This window comes from Amborella trichopoda, chromosome 1 (genome assembly GCF_054954075.1).
Source record: "Amborella trichopoda isolate Santa Cruz 75 chromosome 1, AtrichopodaSantaCruz75HAP2 v2.0, whole genome shotgun sequence".
Taxonomy (NCBI): Eukaryota; Viridiplantae; Streptophyta; class Magnoliopsida; order Amborellales; family Amborellaceae; genus Amborella; species Amborella trichopoda.
This window is the reverse complement of record NC_142336.1, coordinates 51,038,773-51,056,703: the sequence shown is the minus strand read 5'-3', so window position 1 is coordinate 51,056,703 and position 17,931 is coordinate 51,038,773. Positions and strand designations below refer to the sequence as shown.

General features: G+C 34.0%; 1 protein-coding gene across 3 annotated transcripts; it reads left to right on the top strand.

Annotated features, from left to right (window-relative positions):
* The first annotated feature begins 11,628 nt into the window (after positions 1-11,628).
* On the top strand, positions 11,629-13,949 carry LOC18448941 (plasma membrane-associated cation-binding protein 1). Of its 3 annotated transcripts, none has more exons than XM_088871209.1 (6): positions 11,832-11,898; positions 11,984-12,064; positions 12,251-12,381; positions 12,499-12,588; positions 12,897-12,981; positions 13,332-13,949. In XM_088871209.1, exons 3-6 carry the CDS (start codon positions 12,274-12,276, stop codon positions 13,643-13,645), a joined length of 597 nt encoding a protein of 198 aa, XP_088727335.1. In that variant the 5' UTR covers positions 11,832-11,898; positions 11,984-12,064; positions 12,251-12,273; the 3' UTR covers positions 13,646-13,949. The 3 variants fall into 3 exon arrangements, with proteins under 3 accessions (XP_006859057.2, XP_088727335.1, XP_088727334.1); XM_088871208.1 differs by having other exon boundaries at positions 11,984-12,091; XM_006858995.4 differs by lacking the exon at positions 11,984-12,064 and having other exon boundaries at positions 11,629-11,898.
* Positions 13,950-17,931: the final 3,982 nt, after the last annotated feature.

Sequence of the window (17,931 nt, the reverse complement as noted above, 5' to 3'; positions counted from 1 at the left end):
GGAGTAGCAAAAGCAGCAATAAAGGCACCACATCTGTCCTTGATAACGGAGCCACCACCTACCATACTTGGGAATTGAAAAGAGTCTCCGTCAACATTAAGCTTAAAAGGTTCAGGGTGAGGAAAAGACCAAGCAACCAGGATAGTGGTTCTAAATCCATGCTTACTTCTAAGTTAAAACAAATATAGTTACAGCAAATATGGTTCCCTCTTCTCTTGCCAATAAAGTTGAAATTAAATATCTTACATTCTAGCATGTTATATGTAGAATTACAAGTTTTAACTCTAATCATAGCGGCACGGTTCTAAGTCTTGACTTCTATTATAGCCTTTCAAGAAGGATCCAAAGCATCATTAACAGTATCGCACAAGTTTCTTTGATGGGTCCCTTATTCATGCAATGTTTTAGATCTTGGAATCGGATTTAGGATTGCCAACCCACTGTATTGATATTTGAAAGAAAGACCTATGTGATCTTTTATTAGGGAATACAATTTTATTTTTTTTATTTTTTGTTTCACCTTTTTCTTTTAGCAAAAGATCACCTACAGGTAGTTTTTATTATAATAAGATAAATTTCAAAATAAAATCAACATAACAATAAAATTAAGATCTCAACAACTTGATGCCATTGAAACATCTACACACTATGCATGAGAATAAAAGATAAAATTGCAAGAAACAAAAGGAAGAGTGCCGGAGATTACCTCAACCGGGCTTATTACACCCCACACCGAGTCACCACCATCCGATGGCGTGGGATCAACGGCTAGCTTCAATCTCGAACCGAGAAAGCAAATTTCGGCCAAGCCACACCAATGGAACATGAACTTCTTTGATTACAAACTCAAACCCTAGGTGAATTCTCTTAGCAACCTAGTTTAAGAGAGATGTATTCTCTTTTTGTTAAACCCTAAAACCAGTGTTTTAAAAAACGCCGAGTCCAACCGGACTCGCCCGGTTCGACTCGAAAATCGTGAAAAGGGGACCGGATCGCCTAAAAAATCGAAAATCGTCCGGTTCTAGAGAGAACCGGACGATTCTGTACAGTGAATCGCCGATTGACTGTGCAGAATCGGCGAGTCCGAACAATGAATCGGCGAGTCCGTACGGAATTTTTTCTTTCTTTTTTTTTTTTTTTTTTTTTTTTTTTTTTTTATTGTAATCCATGATAGATTTTTTTGTAATACTTGATCGATTTTTTTGTAATCCATGATCGAATTGTTTTTGTTTTTTTGTAATCCATGATCGAATTTTTTGGTTTTTTGTAACCTATAATAGAATTTTTTATAATCCATGATCGAAATGTTTGTTTTCTTTTCTTGTAATCCATGATCGATTTTTTTGTTTGTTTTTTTTTTTTTTTTTTTGTAACCCATGATAGAATTTTTTATAATCCATGATCGAATGTTTTGTAATACATGATCGAAATGTTTGTTTTTTTTTTGTAATCCATGATTGAAATGTTTGTTTTTTTTTTTGTAATCCACGATTGAATTTTTTGTTTTTTGCTTTTTTTGTAACCCATGATAGAGTTTTTTGTAATCCATGATTGAATTTTTTGTAATCCATGATCGAACTGTTTTTTTCTTTTTTTGCAATCCACGATTGAATTTTTTGTTTTTTTTTGTTTGTTTTTTTTTGTAATCCATGATCGAATTTTATGTAATCCATGATCGAATTTTATGTAATCCATGATCGAATTTTATGTAATCCATGATTGAATTTTTTGAAAATTTGTGATTTTTTTTTTTTAATCCATGATCGAATTTTTTTTTGTAATCCATGATAGAATTTTTTGAAAATTTGTGATTTTTTTTTTAATCCATGATCGATTTTTTGAAAATTTGTTTTTTTTTTTTTTTAATCCATATTATTCAAAGAGAAAATGAAAGAGATGATGATTCTGAGGCCACCCTATCCCAGCCATATTATTCACATATCGAGTCCCAACAGCAACAGTGTAGGGATGAGCACGAAATACTGTAAATTAAATGCTGAATGGTAGTTCATGCAGGGAAAGAACATATCAATATTCGCATATTCATTCAAAAACATGAAAATTCTTAATGGGGTACCCTCATTTTTTATTGAATTCCTAAAAAACAATATTTATAATGAATTTTAATAATTTTTTCGAATTTTTTTTAAGCTTTATTCTGACCGATTCACCCGATTCCCGATCCGGATCGCCGATTCGCCGATTCGGATCGGTTTTTTGGAAGCCCGATCCCGGTCACCGATCCATTTTTTAAACCATTGCCTAAAATCCTTAGCTGTAAATCCATATTTGAGAGATATGATAGAAAAACTCCATAACCTAAACCCTTAGGCTCTTTCACATGTGGGAGAGAGAGATCAAGCATGAGAGAGATAAACTTTCTTAAGAGATAGATAAAAAGATAAGGTGTAGAGATTTTTTAGTATCGACAATCCCTTTTTATAGGGTTTGAATCAGATTAGGGTTTCTTAAGGTTTTTTTGGCTTGTATCTTCTTGTGAAATTGAACATAGACCGTCTATCAAGGGTGACTTATGGGATGAGAGATATGAGCCATCCATTTCATTGATGGGTCATCAACATTATGGAAAGTGCATTAACCATTATCCCCCTTTCCTAAACCATTTTCTCATCAGTATAAATTAAATAAAGTAAATCTAATCAAAATATTGTGCATACTATAAAATAACACAAGTCTACTCAATCTTTCCACAAAATCTTTCAAAGATATATCAAGTCAATATTTAGTCAATATCTTCAACCATACGGCCACATGTCATATCACAAAAAAATAGGAAAGAGAATAAGGGTGGGGCGTGCCACCCCATGGAGGCACTTATGGGCCCCACCTTCTAAAAATATGGCGGGCCCATATGCACAATGGGTCCCCATGATATTTTTATATATTTAAAATTAATAAAAAGATTTTAAAATATTATTTGAATATTTGAACAATTGTAAAATCAATATATTTAATTTTATAAATCCAAAAATTATAAATAAAATATCCAAGAGTTCATAAAAATTCAAATAATAATCTTAAAATAATTTTCATCATAAAACAAATACAATTAAATTAATTTGATGGGAAAAATGATCCATATGATTTAAGAATCAACAATCATGAGGCACTCCACCTTCAACTGTAGACTACAGACCACACTTAATTTATCAGACCAACACAGTGTTTCCCATGACCCACAGTCCATGCAGAGGCTCATTAGCAAGTCACCAAAGTCCGACCGATGAGCCAAGGGATCGTAATCTCAGTATGTGGATTTCAGGTCCTCCCCTATAGACGAGTTAAGGTCACCTAGACCTGATGCGACCATAGCTCCTATGCTGCATAAAGGTATCTTTCGTACATGCATACGCTTCACCCTAAAAGGTGGATTTCTGGCTTTCTCGAACGATCTATCGATATGCATGCCGTGTGATGGTACATGGATGAGGCTTTAGCCCCCATCTCTGTAGACCACCATCACACACAAGGGTCACACAATCCCTCGACTCATTCATCTGGGCATATTTTCCAACCTCATCAAGGGTTAACCCATTAGAACTCTTCACAGATTGTTCTTTATACCCAGGTAACATAGGTTTTTCCCAACCGACTGGCCTAGATCGTCAAGTACAGTCCAGTATCTGCAAACATCGTTTGCTTAGTATGGCTCACGAGGGACCACACTCCCACTGAGTTCATGTTCCACTCTATCATTTCATTTTACAAGCACTTATATGACCTTTAAAGGCCATATAAACCCAACAATATGGACTGGCTGTATCAATGATCCAAATATATGTCAAATTAATGAAAAATTTGGCAAAAAATAAATTAATAAAATATTAGTATAAGGTGATTTTAGGGGTGTGGAGAATCAGATCCCTGACCCACCAAATCTCCGAATTGTCAGGTTTTAAAACACTGTTTTATTGTTCGTTGAAGATGTCATTTGGTCCATTTTAGAACCCAATATGAGGACAAGTAGATCACTATATAGAATTCGATTCAAATCGATTGATAGAAGGGCAAACATACCAGATTTATCCACTTCAAGGATGGAATCAAGATAAGATCAACTACTTGGATGGCTTCTTCTTGCAATTTGATGAACCTTCAGGTTCATTTTAGGATCCCATAGACAACTCCTATTCGAGAGCTACAAGCTGTAATATCAGTCCCTCGTTCATAGAAGGTCAATAAAAGCACTTGAGAGAAAAATTTGGAAAATGGGGCATAGGTTTTGGTGTGACAAAGACATACGAACTCCATCTCAAACCAATAAACTCTCATGTAAATCAAACACTTTGGGACATCCCAAACTATGACATAGATTGCCCGTGAAGAGCATTTTTTTTCTTTTTAAAGGAACTTTTAGATGTTGGGTCTAAGAAAGCGAACATTGTAGTGAGAACGGAACCTCCATGCTTTAAAAAAAAAGCCAGTCTTATCCAATTTCCAGCTGTTTTTTAAAAAGCAATGGAGAAAAAGAACACTGATTGGCATTTCTTTGGATCTTTTGCCTTTGTTTGTAGTGTGGCAAAAACGGTATTGCAGAATCTCTTCAAATCTGATGCGGATATTTTTATTTTATTTTAATTTGAGAAATTTATCAAAATTACTTACAAGATGAACTATTTAACATTGAGATTGTCTACAAAGAAACTATTTATCTTTTTTACACGGAGGTCACAATCATTCTCGTCTCTTAAATTTCAAAATGGGTGGTTATAAGAGTGTTATTGAAAAACACAAAGTTCCAAAACAAATTTATCAGACTTGGCGACTCACCCAAAGTCATCCAATTTGACATCTAATGAGTGAAAATGATTATGACCTCCATGTAGAAAAATAAATGGTCTCTTTGTAGATAATGTATTTAACATTTCACTCACTTTGTTTTGATTTAATTTCAAGATTTGCAATAGGGGCAAATCTTCAATACTGACAAGTTAGGTGTATTTTGAAGGACAAGTGTACAAAAAGATCGTTTATTTTCAGTACAAGGAGGTCACAATTACCCTTGTCCGTCGGATTTCAAATCAAATGGTTGTGAGTGTGTTATTGACTAAGTTCAAAGTTCCAAAAAAAAAAAACTCTCAAAACTCGTTATACACCCAGTTGTCCAATTTAAAATCGGATGGTTGAGGGCATTTGTCACCTCCTTATAACAAAAGTACATGGTCTCATATTTTAAAATCGGATGGTTGAGGGTATTTGTCACCTCCTTGTAACAAAAGTACATGGTCTCATAGTATATAATCCATCTTGCTAAATATTTCTTTATTTTGTGTGTTTATTTGTGCAGCAACATAAATAACATCTAACGTGATTATGTGAATAATCTTAGAAATTTTATTACCATATTGTGCACTTGTGCCATGGTTTGTGAAGGGGTACGTAAGGGAACTTTGAAGGTTATGTAGAGATTGGGCACTGTGGCCCTCACCACTTGTAGGATCGATTTCCAAAGTTTCATTGATTTTTGCTTGTCGGTACTTTCATGGGTGTTTTTCACGTGGAGGTTTTGCTTTTTGGACTTTTGATAGGTGAAAAACCATGAAAGTGAATTTTCCATCCTTTGCAGGTAAAAATTGTTAATGCAAGCTTAGGTTTTGAATCTCATGATAAGATAAGTTTTGGTAAAATTTTACTTTGTCGTCTGTCTAACACAACCCAGCCTTTTTATTTGGACATGAAATGGGTTAAGAAAAAGCTCAAGGTCCTATCTTTCTTAATTTTTAAACCTAATAATATAAATTATAGATAATAACAAATCTAGGTTACTTTTGGCCGGTCTATTCATCAAAATGAGAGAGAGAGACTCTAAGACTTTAAAAACTATTTATTGTTCCAAGTTACAATAGAATTGACTAGTATCACTTCAAGGTGTATTCTGATATTTTTTGAAAATTGAATTTCATTGATGAGAGAATGATCATTTAACATGAGAGAGTTCAAGAAGAATATGAGAGAGAAGAGAGAGAGAGAGGGTTGGTGAAATTAGGTTTTCTGGAATAGAGACGTGAACAGAAGGATTTGTTTAACCATGTGATGATACGATTGGCTTGGAACATTTACGTAATGTTTTCATTGATGAGAGAGAATCGTCAAACCCCATAATTAATGACAAGGATGTGGTAGAGAGAGAGATTGTGTGTGTGGGGTTGGTAAACTATGGTTTTCTTTAGAGAGAGACGTGAACTAAATGAGTTATATTGCCAAATTATCTTCTTATTTTAATGTCTTATCTTACAACTAATGTTAGAATACAGACAAATCAATTTTAAGACCATTAAAAAAAAAATTAAGGTTTTAAAAGATCATTCCTTAACCTTAATGATTGAAGATAATTTCGTCTATGACAGGGATTTGTTAAACATGATAAAAAGTCTAGAATGAAACGAGGAGAGGAAAAAGTGAATCAGAATTGGACCTTGAATCTCGGGGTTTAATCCGATTCACCTTTCTGACTGAGCCAATTCTCGGATCAAATGGGTGTGTAAAGAGAAAATAAAATAAAAATTAAACTAAACCACAAATACTAGGGTGATTTGGGCATTTTTTTAATTGAAGTTGGCTATCTCTCATTTTTTAATTAATCCATATAATTTTGAGTCGGATCGACAATCTTTTCGCTTACGGTCTAAGAGAAGTTTACCACAGAGTAAATTCAAGCCTCTAATTCAATTGCATTCAACTAGGATGATTGATGATGTCAATCATCACCGACTCAAAATTAAAGACTCCATTGACAATAGTAACAAATTAGCAATAATACCCTTAGGAACCCTACACTCCCTAGAACCTTAAAATTCCAACTATCTTAAGACTCCAAACTCTCAATCTCATACTCCTTAGAACTCTTAGCTTCTTTCCATACACCTTAAAGTCCCTAGCTCCCTAGCTCCCAACTCTACTCCATACACCTAGACCCTACCTTAGTGAGCCGACACCATACCCTAAATCATTCACCATATAGTACCGTACACCATAGTACATTATATACTTCAGCCTGTCCTATACACCTTAGTTATTCTACACCTTACCCTATACCATACACACTAGCTCCTATACACCACACCTCAACCTAACCTATCTAAACCATGCACCTAAGCCTTGGACCTTAGTCTTGACCCACCAAGATCAAGACATCTCTCTCACGTTGTAACAATCTTAAAATTTCGGAAAAAAAAAAGAAACTTTTAAATAAGTGATGGTTCGTATGAGCATGATGGTCTTTAGGGACTATCACTACTTTCAAAAGCTTTTACCTGGTTTAAATTTTTGCTTGCTCCCTTGCCACGTCCTTTAGTGGATATGGTTTTCATATGATAAAAGCCAACTTTTAACGCGACACCTCATACATGAGGTGGAGGTGTTTAAAAGAAATTAAATAGGACGATAGGTAAGACGTCGCCTAACAACTTCTTTCTCGCTCTCCCTCTTACAAATACAGTGAGCTCCTTACTCTAGCTGAATTTTTATCGGAAGCTCGCTCTCAAATATTTTAGGTAAGTGACTTCATTATCTTGAAAAATAATCCGTTTTTTTTTAAAATGAAATGAAATAATTATTTATGCTTATTATCATGAATTTTAGGCGTGATAAATTTTATGCGCAAGCGACCTCATTATTTTGAAAAACAATCTTTTTAATAAAATTATGATATTAGAAATTTTAAATGTTGTAAATATTTAGAAATAAATTTATTTATTTATTTTTCTTGTTTATTGTTAGAAAATTTTAGAAATAAAATTATTAGAAATAAATGTGATAGTTCTGCTTTTACTAAAATTGTGAGATTTCTTTCTACTGTTTTTTAATATTTAGACATTGTAAAATTCATGTGCAAATGACTGCCTTATTATCTGAAAACTGATATTTTTGCAATTGATTATAGCATTGTCTGTGAAATATTTATTTGCGAATTGAGATCCTATAAATTGTGATAATTATGTATTCTTGAATTTCTATAAGAGTTTTTCTATGCATTGGCAATTATGCTAGAATGTCTTTGCAAACTGCTCCCTTTCTAAATTTGAGCCCAAAATATTTGATTGGTTATTTTTGAAATGTTATTGAAAGTGACTGTTATTAATGGTTTCAGTGAAATTCATATTAATGATTTTAGTGATATGTTGAGTACATGATATTGCTGCTTTCGAATGTTTAAAGAGATTTAGAAATACTTTAAGTATGCAAGTGGACTCATCCAGTTCGCCGTTGAGGTATAAGTGGACCTATCTGGGATGCCAGTAGGGATTAAGTGGACTCATCCGGTACGTCGGTGAGGTATAAGTGAACCTGCAGGGATTAAGTGGACCTATCTAGGACGCCGATAGGGATTAAGTGGACTCATCAGGACACTGATGGGGTATATAGGTGACCTACTTGGAACGTCAGTTGTGTATTTGTGAAATCCTTTGAATTATGCACTGCCGTTAAAATGTATATGCATTTCAATTATTCGGATTATACTTAATTATGCATATTTTGAAAGTGAAACTGTTGATGCATTTCTGTTAATAGATCTCATTTTTTAAAATATTGATATCTTTCAATCATAATTATTTTTAGGATTATGATGATCACTTACTGAGTAGCCAAACTCATCAAATTATGGTAAACATTTTTTTAGGATAACTGCGATTTCATATTGAGTGCTCGTCAGGATCAACTTTGGAAGATACTGTAGTTGTGCTTAAACTTTCTTTTGTTACTTTGTAAGAATTCGTCACTGTAAATTTGTTTTATCAATGAGATGTATATATGTTTTGTCTGTCACATCTCAAAAATATCAGTATTGTAAATTCTTGGGGCGTGACACATGTGCATGCAAAGGGACCAATGAAAGCGTACCTAGGCTCAAGCCCCTTCTAGGTGTACTCTCTCTCCTCTCTCTCTTTCTCTCTCTCTTTTTTCCATCTCTCTTCTCCCTCTCTTTCTCTTTCTTCTCTCTCTCTCTCTCCTTGCTCGGACCCAGGGCGGGTCCGAGCCCTCACCTTCCATCTCTCTCTCTCTCACGTCCAAACTCCCGGGGCCACCCTAAAATGCTTTCCGTCGGTCAACAACCCTCTCTATATCTTCACTACTTATACAGGAAGGCTGTCAAGAAGGAATTTATAACTATTTAATTTCAACTAAAGAAAGTATGTCTCAACTGGATAAATTCACTTATTTCACACAATTCTTTTGGTCATGCCTTATCTTTTTTACTTTTTATATTCCCCTATGCAATGATGGAGATGGAGAACTTGGGATCAGCAGAATTGGGTAATTGGGGCTTGTCTACCATTTGGTTCTTCCCTTTGTCCACCTTTATGCATGCATTTATTGATTTTTCAAGTTCTTGGGCGTGAGCAACTGGACTCGCAGAGTATGCAGATTCCTTTTGGAAAAGACAAGTGCATGCGACAGGAGGAAGTGTAGCGAGCTCCTCAAGCTCGTTCACGCTCCCGTCGTTAGTCCTATTTCTATTTTGCCATTGTAGTAGTAAATCGGGCCAGGGCATCAATGCAATCCAACAACAATAGAGTTAATAAACAAACTTGAGAAAAAAACCGGGGGCAGACCTTGAATGGGTCGATTATATCTTCCAAACCATAGAATAACATGCAAAATTGTTGCCCCCGGAATTCTTCAATTCAATAAAGAGCTTGATGGCTTATTGTGGGATGAAGCACTTGATTTTGCAAGCGAAATCCTGCAAAAAGAAATTCAAGTTCTTTTTGTCGAAGAGGGCTTTCAAGTTCTAAATGGGATATCAAATCCCAATTCAATGGCATACACGAAGGAAACCCTTGGCTGAAGGAGGACCTTATGATTAAGATCTTATCCGGGATCCTTATTGCAGTTGATGCTACTGAATCAATTGCTTTATCTTTCATACCTACTATTAATAAGTGCTTTCCTCTGCTTCCTACATCAAAAACTCAATCGCAGGCTTATGATAAAGAATGATTAGTTCTAATAAAATTTGTAATATGAATGCCTTTTACGATATAAGGTGTTATTCTAGGATTCCATTTCTTAATACCATGCCAAAATGAACCCCTGCTCCCATCATCTCTTCCAAATTGATGTCCCAATATATTCTTGTCCTTTCTATCTATACTTCCTCTTATTTTTTTTTTAGAGATGATGCACCTAATTTCACATCTAATGGTCAAGATTAATTGTGACCACCTTGTCTGTGGCCACAATTAATATTGATTATTGGATGTGAAATTAGGTGGCTATATATAATCCATTAACCAAGCTCAAAGTTTAAAAGAAATTTTATCGAACTTTATGACACATCCAAACTATCACATTTCACATCGGATGGTTGTAAGTAATTTGCTACCTCCTTATTCCAAAGGTAAATGACCTCATTGGATACAATCCCTTTAATGTTTATCATTTTTAAAGGGAATTGATTTTCTATGATTCGTATCAAATAAAAAATTTATATAATGGAGTTTTTTCACCAGGAAAATTAAGAAAGTAAGAATCAAACATGAAATTCAAATTGAAGACACGATTGGAAAAATATTTAAGAATCTAAAGTCGAGAAAAACCAGCAAAAAGACACGCAAGATTCCCGTCTCTATAATACGATACGTGTACCAGCGAGGCCATGTGACTGAGTGGGAATAGAAACGTAGAAATGACGTAAATGACCCCACACGTGGGGACAAAACATCCTAATTGCCCCTACATTTCTCTCTATTTTCTCTTCTTTTCAATCTTCCTATGACCCTGTCAACTTACAAAATTATCAAAAAAAAGTACTTTCCACAAAAAAAAAAAAAAACCAAAAATTACTAAAATGCCTTCACATATACGATAAGATAACAAAATTACCCGTCCGCATCTCCTTAAGTTAATCTTATGTTTGATTTTGATCTGACCCTTCTAAGATTTGCATGCTTCTTTAATGATTTATTTCAGTGAGCTATAATACAGTTCAGTGTGATCTGCACTATAAAATGAAAGAGTTGCAAAAATCATGATTGAAGGTTTCGAATGATGAGAAATTCAAGGTTTTAGAATTCACTAAATTGGATTAGAATCGCGGATGTGAATTGAATTTAGTAGATTATTGGGTTCACTTATTTACCTTGTTTCGTATGTTTGTTTTGTTTGATGAGTCAAAACTCAAATCATAAAAAACATCCTTTCCATATGGATTTATGCTAATTTTTCTTTATTTTATTTTATTTTGATAGGATTGCCAATTCAGTTGATTCCAATCGTCAAATCACAACTGACCTGCATCGGTCCAGTAGAGGTTTGATTTAATAGGGTGATCCAATTATTAGAATCCTAAATGAGAACCATATATAGGATGGGGAAAGTATAATATATTTTTATGATCATAGAGAATGGTTGTTCAGAAGTGTTAATGACTGACCAAGGTCATGATGGAAAGATAGTCAGGTGTGCCATAAGATGATTATAATCTTATGACTATGGAATTCTTACGGTTATATACATCATCGAACCTTTTTTTTACAAGGATGATATAATAATTTTTTTACAAGGACATTTTTTGAAATATATCTTTTAGGGGCATTTTCGTCATTGAGAAAAATTTGGACCGTCCAATGCATTTTCAAGAGGCGGTTTCAATCACGAAAAAACGTAAGAAGGCCTGGCAGAAAATAGGGTAAAAAAGAAAGGGCATTATAGGAATAAAAGATGGAACAAGAGGCGGACAGGTAGGCACCTGGTTTTATCAAGCGTGGGACCCAGAAGGGGCAGGCCACCCTGAATGAGGCTAGAGCCAGCTGCCACCCTCCATTCTCTCTCCTCTCTTTCTCCTTGTATATTTCCCCTTCTCTCCACAAACTCTTACTAACTCCATCAACCTCTGCTCCATAACTTCTCTGCAACTTCAAGTCTCCATTACTGGTAAGCCGTTTTCCTTGTGTTTTTACACTCTTCCCTTCCTTTTTTTATTGTGTTTTTTCAGAGGAATGTTTTCCTCACTTGTCAGCTCATTGATTCTGTTTCCAAGAACTGAGAGAAGTCACGGTCACGGCTGCCTGCCTTTTCCATACCTCCTCTCTCTCCCTGGGTCTGTTTGGATTCTTTGTGGTGTTTGGTTTGTATCCTGGGATATTGATTTCCCTTTTTCTCAAACACAGGAAACCTCTCTCTCTCTCTTATTTCCTGATATGGGTTTGTCTTGTTTTTTATTCTTGACATATTTGTTTCTCTATCTTACAATAAAAAAATCTTTGTATTTTGATGTTTTGTGCAGTTTACACAGCAGCTGTAGGAAATATGAGTTACTGGAAGGACAAGGTTCTCCCCAAAATCAAGAAGTACTTTGACAAGCCAGCCAAGAAGAAGGCGGCTGCTGAGGCTTGCAAGCTCTTTGATGAATCCAAGGTCATTTCCAATTATTTTCTTCAGTAACTTTTATTTTATGCATGCTTATTTACTCATATCTTATATTGTTCTGATCTTTTATCTCTTTTTAATGGGTTTGTTTCTTTTTGTTTATAGGAAACCATTAACAAGGAGTTTGAAGAGAAGAAGACTGAACTCCAACCCAAAGTAGTTGAAATCTATGAAGCCTCGTCCACTGAGATTAAGGTTTGTTAAGATAAATATAAATAAATAAATACACATAAATAAAAACGATTGATGTACAATGAAGCGATTGGAAATATAAAGTAGTTGGAACATATACATGTTATAAATGATTGATATTTCAATAAGGTTGACATAATTGGTAGTTTGTTCCATCCATGCATGTGTACAAAAATGGATATTTGCCAACTGAATAAAGAATAGTTTCCCATACTACAACAATAATGTTTTATTAAGAATAATATCAGACAGTTTAATGGTTTTTCATATTTATTTTTATTGCTAAGAGCGAGAAATATTTGTGTGCACAGACTGTGGTGAAGGAAAAAAAAGAGAGTGGTATAAAGAAAAACTCACCTGCAGTTCAGAAATTCCTTGAAGAACTAGTTAAGATTGGTGAGACCCTAATCCATATTTCTCCCTCTTCTTAATTTCATCAAATCCTGTGTGCTTGTTTCGTGTGTGAGAGAGAGATTCATTTTCCTCTTCGCTTTCTTTTTTGTGTGTGTGAGAGAGAGGGAGAGAGAGAGAGAGGGAGGGAGAGATGGAGGGAGAAAGGGATTCATTTTCCTATTCCCTCTTTTTTTGTGTTTATGGGGTGTGTGTGGATCTATAAGATCAATATCCCCATGTTAATTGGATTTTTCATTATTCACCTTTTGTTTGTGTGTGTGTGTGTTTCTGTGAGAGAGATAGGGAGAGAGTGTTGTGTCTCCTAACTAAATTAATACCCCTGATTTCACCAGAATTCCCTGGTTCTAAAGAAGTATCTGAGGCCTCAATAAAATTTGGAGCCCCATATCTGTCGGGCCCGATCATCTTCATTTTCGAAAAGGTCTCCACATTCATAGTAGAAGAGAAGGTCGATCGCGAAGTTACAGTTGAGGAAGTCAAACCAGTTGCAGAGACCAGTGAAGAACCTGAGAAAGCTGTGATCACAGAGGAGAAATCTTCAACTGAAGTCGTCGAAAAAGCTGAAACCGTTGAAGAAACGGCACCACCCACCGAAACAAAAGAGGCTAAAGAGGCTGAGAAACCAGAAGGAAAGGCAAACCCATGACGAAATATTTCTCCTTCTCTCTAAAATGGAGATTGAATTGGGATTCTTCTCTGTAAAATTACTGCAAATATGATGCATGCGTTTGCTTAATTTCTCATTCTTTCGAATCTTTTTTTTTATTTAATTTGTGTTTCATTGATCTGTAAAAGAAGTTTTGGGGGGGTCTCCATCTGTGTTGATTAAGCTCTGAGAAGAGCAAGGAACAATGACTTTAGAGTCTTGTCTGGTTTTCTGGTTTTTCTCCGACACTGTAATTGAGTCGTGTGTTCATTTTTACTGTCATTTATTTAAGATTATTCTGTTATCTTTGAAATAAAAAAATAAAAATAATAAAAAAAAAAAACTCAAATGTATTAAGTTATTTAGGAGAAAATTGAATAAAATTAGTTTTCCTTGAAAATATATGAAAAAATGGTGGTTTAAGGTTGTTTGTGTATCTAAATTTACTGGGAAGGATATAAATGGAAATTGTCAGAAATTACCCATACTTTTTCCAGTAAATTCTGTGGGCTCTATTCTTTACAAAATACCAAGAATGCCCTCAAAGCTTGTAAATTGAGCCCCATGGCCCTACTGAGAAGGTTGACATGCGGTGGTGGTAGCACCTTCATAGCTAGCTAGTTATGTGGTTTCTAATCCTATTGATGTCATCTAGTTCAAAAAAAAAGTTAAAACTGTTTAATCTATTTGAAAAAAATGGTAAAGACTTGTTTTTCTTACTAAATTATTAAAAAAAAAAAAAAAAATCTGACATTATGGTAATTTTATTTTTAATTATATCTAACATGGTGGTTTTTAGTGCTTTTTTCAACAGTGGTGATTCTTTGCTTTTTTTCAATGATGGTGATCCTTGGGAAGAGGTTTAAGAGTGTACATTTGATCGTCATCATTACCAGAGTTATTTTTCAACTATTTTGGATAAGTTATGTCTTTCATTTTGTTCTATATTAAAGGTTATATTTTAATGAGGGTAAAAAATATTTTTGAGATATTTATATATTGTAAGTATTCAAAACAATACCTTGCCATGAAGTCTTGGCTATTTGTTGCAATCAACTCCTACAAAGCTCAACAATTATTGAAGCAACAATTATTATTTTTTGAATGTTCAATTTGAAAGACAATAATTTTTGTAACATTTGAATGTTAAAAGTTTGAAACCCAATATTTTTATTTGAATGCGAACATTGAAATCCAATATATTTTATTTTATGTTTATTTTACTGTTCATAAATTATATATATTTTGTGTGGAAGAATTGACTAGGTTGGTGGCAATGAATATCAATAAAATTATTGAAGATGGGGGACCCAAGCTCATGCTTATCCACACCACTCCTACTCCCAATTTCTTCTATAATTATATTTATCAAATCATAGTAAGTTGATGGACTTGAAGAGTTTTTCTAAAGCAAATGTGCCTCCTAAAACTCCAACCGTTGATCCCAACAAACTCGAGATCTCGACCGTCCATCATGTTGGTGGGGCATAAGAAGATATAGGAATCAAATCAAACGCCAAACCATCGCCCCTCGTGTCCATCTCATGTGACTTGGCTTTTCATTTGGCTTCATCCTAACCCACCGCCTCAATCGCAGGGACGTATTCGAAAATATGCCAATACCCTTAGGGCCATTATAGTCATTTCTTAAAATAACCAGAACAGATAGCATGGACTGAACACACCTTGCATGTGAGGAGGGACAAAGTGGTCATTTTAGGTGACTTGGGGAATGGGTGTCTTGGTTGGAGGGGCATATTTGCTATTTCTTGTAAGGTGTGATGGGCATGATTGTCATTTTCCCTTCAAACCAGGGTACTTAAAGAGTGAAGGGCACAACAGTCATTTACCTAAGGGAGGAAACACAGCAAGGGAAAAATAGTTATTTGTTAAAATAATTTTTAGATGATAAAGATGGTTCTTGCTTCCCTTCTGCCGGTATGTAGTTTAGGGAAGAAGTCCTTGGTCTTGGCCTCTGGCCTACACGGAGCAAGGGAGCCAGCTCTAAGCCTCTAACCTTCAAGGTTCAAATCTCATTTTGTCAATTTCAAAAGAAAAATAGAAAATCCTATTAAAATAATTTTAAAAATAGTTTTGGAACAGTTTTTTTAATTAAAGAAATTTAAAAAGAAAAAATTTATATAGAGCTAAGGTTCTAAACAATTAAATGAGAGTATACCTCATTGTTTTGACGTTCAAATATCCTCAAATTGATCATCTCGATGTCAAAATGTGTAGATATGAGAAAAAAAAATGGATTTCAAGTTTTGGAAATAGTGCATCTTGTAATGCCTTTTTGGCACATCAATTTTCAAGTTATTATAAATCGGCTCGATCTACACTATTTTTTAAGCTTGAAATTTTATAATTAGATGTTGAAAATATATTTTAGGGCTATCACAAAAGATTTCCAGTATTGGAACCACATTTTTTGACAGTATTTGAAGGTGTGATTTATTGTGATTGTTTAGAGCCTCGGCTCTATACAAACCACACCCTTTAAAGAATTACAAAGTAATAAATTTTACTTAAACTAACAAAGAGACATCATAAGTTCAGGATCCATGAAAAGATGTAGCAAAGTTTTATGGTGGTTGCCCGAATAACACAACCCTCACTTTTCAAATAGACAAATAAAGAAATACTTGGACATGTCATTAGTGATTTTTTATGGAAAGGGTTAGGAGAGGGCGTTAGCTTTTCAAACCATATCACAAACTTCAATTGGAAAAAGTTATTTGTAAGCCATAAAACCTCAATTTTATCATCTCAATTCCAATCCCAAAAAAGGAAAAAGTTTATATAAAGGCGAGGCCCTAAACAATCAAATTAAGGCGCACTGTGTACCTCAAAAATTCACTAAAAGAAGTTGTTTTGATGCCTCAAAGTCCTCAAATTGATCATCTCGACTTCAAGATGTATAGACTTAAGAAAATATAGATTTTTAAGTCTTGGACATAGTCCATCTACACTATTTTTGAAGCTTTCAATTTTATAATTAGAAAAAAAATAAATTTTCAAGCCATCACAAAGATTTCCAATATTGAAACAACATCTTTCAACACTATTGGAAGGTGCGCCTTACTTTGATTGTTTAGGGCTTTGGCATTGTACAAACCACACCCCCTAAAAAATATTATATCTTGTCGTATATTATCTTGATCCTCCATTTTCAAGTGTTCACAAATTTGCTAGGCCAGTGCCACTTTTTGTGTTTCAAAGCTCTTAATCAAGGGTGTTGATATATTTGCAAGCTATCATTAGGAGAAATGCAATTTTGAAGTGTGATTTTACTTTTTATGTATAGGATCTTATACAATGAGATTATTTATCTTTATTACGAGGAGGTCACAATCACTCCTACTCATTAGATGTCGAATTGGATAGCTTGGGCTAACTATAAAATCCGTAAAAAAAATTTAAAAAAACTATGAATCGTTTCAGTTCACAATTACAACCACCTAATTTGAAATCCAAGGGACCAAAGTAATTATGACCTCCTTGTTCAAAAAGTAAATGGTCTCTTTGTATACTTTTTCTTTATGTATTAAGTGAGTCATCCACAACTTCATCCGGTAACTACCTACTCATCCACAACATAGTAATATATATATATAGATATATATATATATATATATATATATATATATATATATATATATATATATATATATATATATATATATATAAAGACTCATAAATCCTATATCGGGGATAATTAGATCAATATGATTAAAAAATTGAGACATGTTAGATAAAAAGTAACACAAACACATAATTATATTAAGCCAAAAGATACTCTACGCCATCGGGAGTATTCTATACATTTACTCCCTCGGGTAAAACCCTAACTTGGATTAGTTTTAGTACTTCACATTTTAGGCTCTTTAACACATATATTAATCTTAATAACAAATTTCCTAATTGCACATTCTTAAATAATAATATCTCAAGATTGAATAGAAACCATCCAATTGTTGGAGGGTGAGATCTAAATGCTATAAACTCAATTTCCATTTTTTTTCTTTTTTTTTTTTTTCTTTTTTTTTTTTTTTTTTAAGAATACTTATCTAGTGATTCTAGAGTGGTTACCAAAATTTCAGATTGAAAAAATCCTCCCAAGTAGGTCATCTGACAAATTGAGTAGCAGTAAACTCTCGAGGGAGCATAGTATACATGCTCAGCAATAAAATAGCAAAAATCAATTTGATAAAGTTCATTAATAAAATCTTCTACATAAAGCTTCTGAAATAGTCTTGCGTTCTTAAGATACTTAGATAATATGC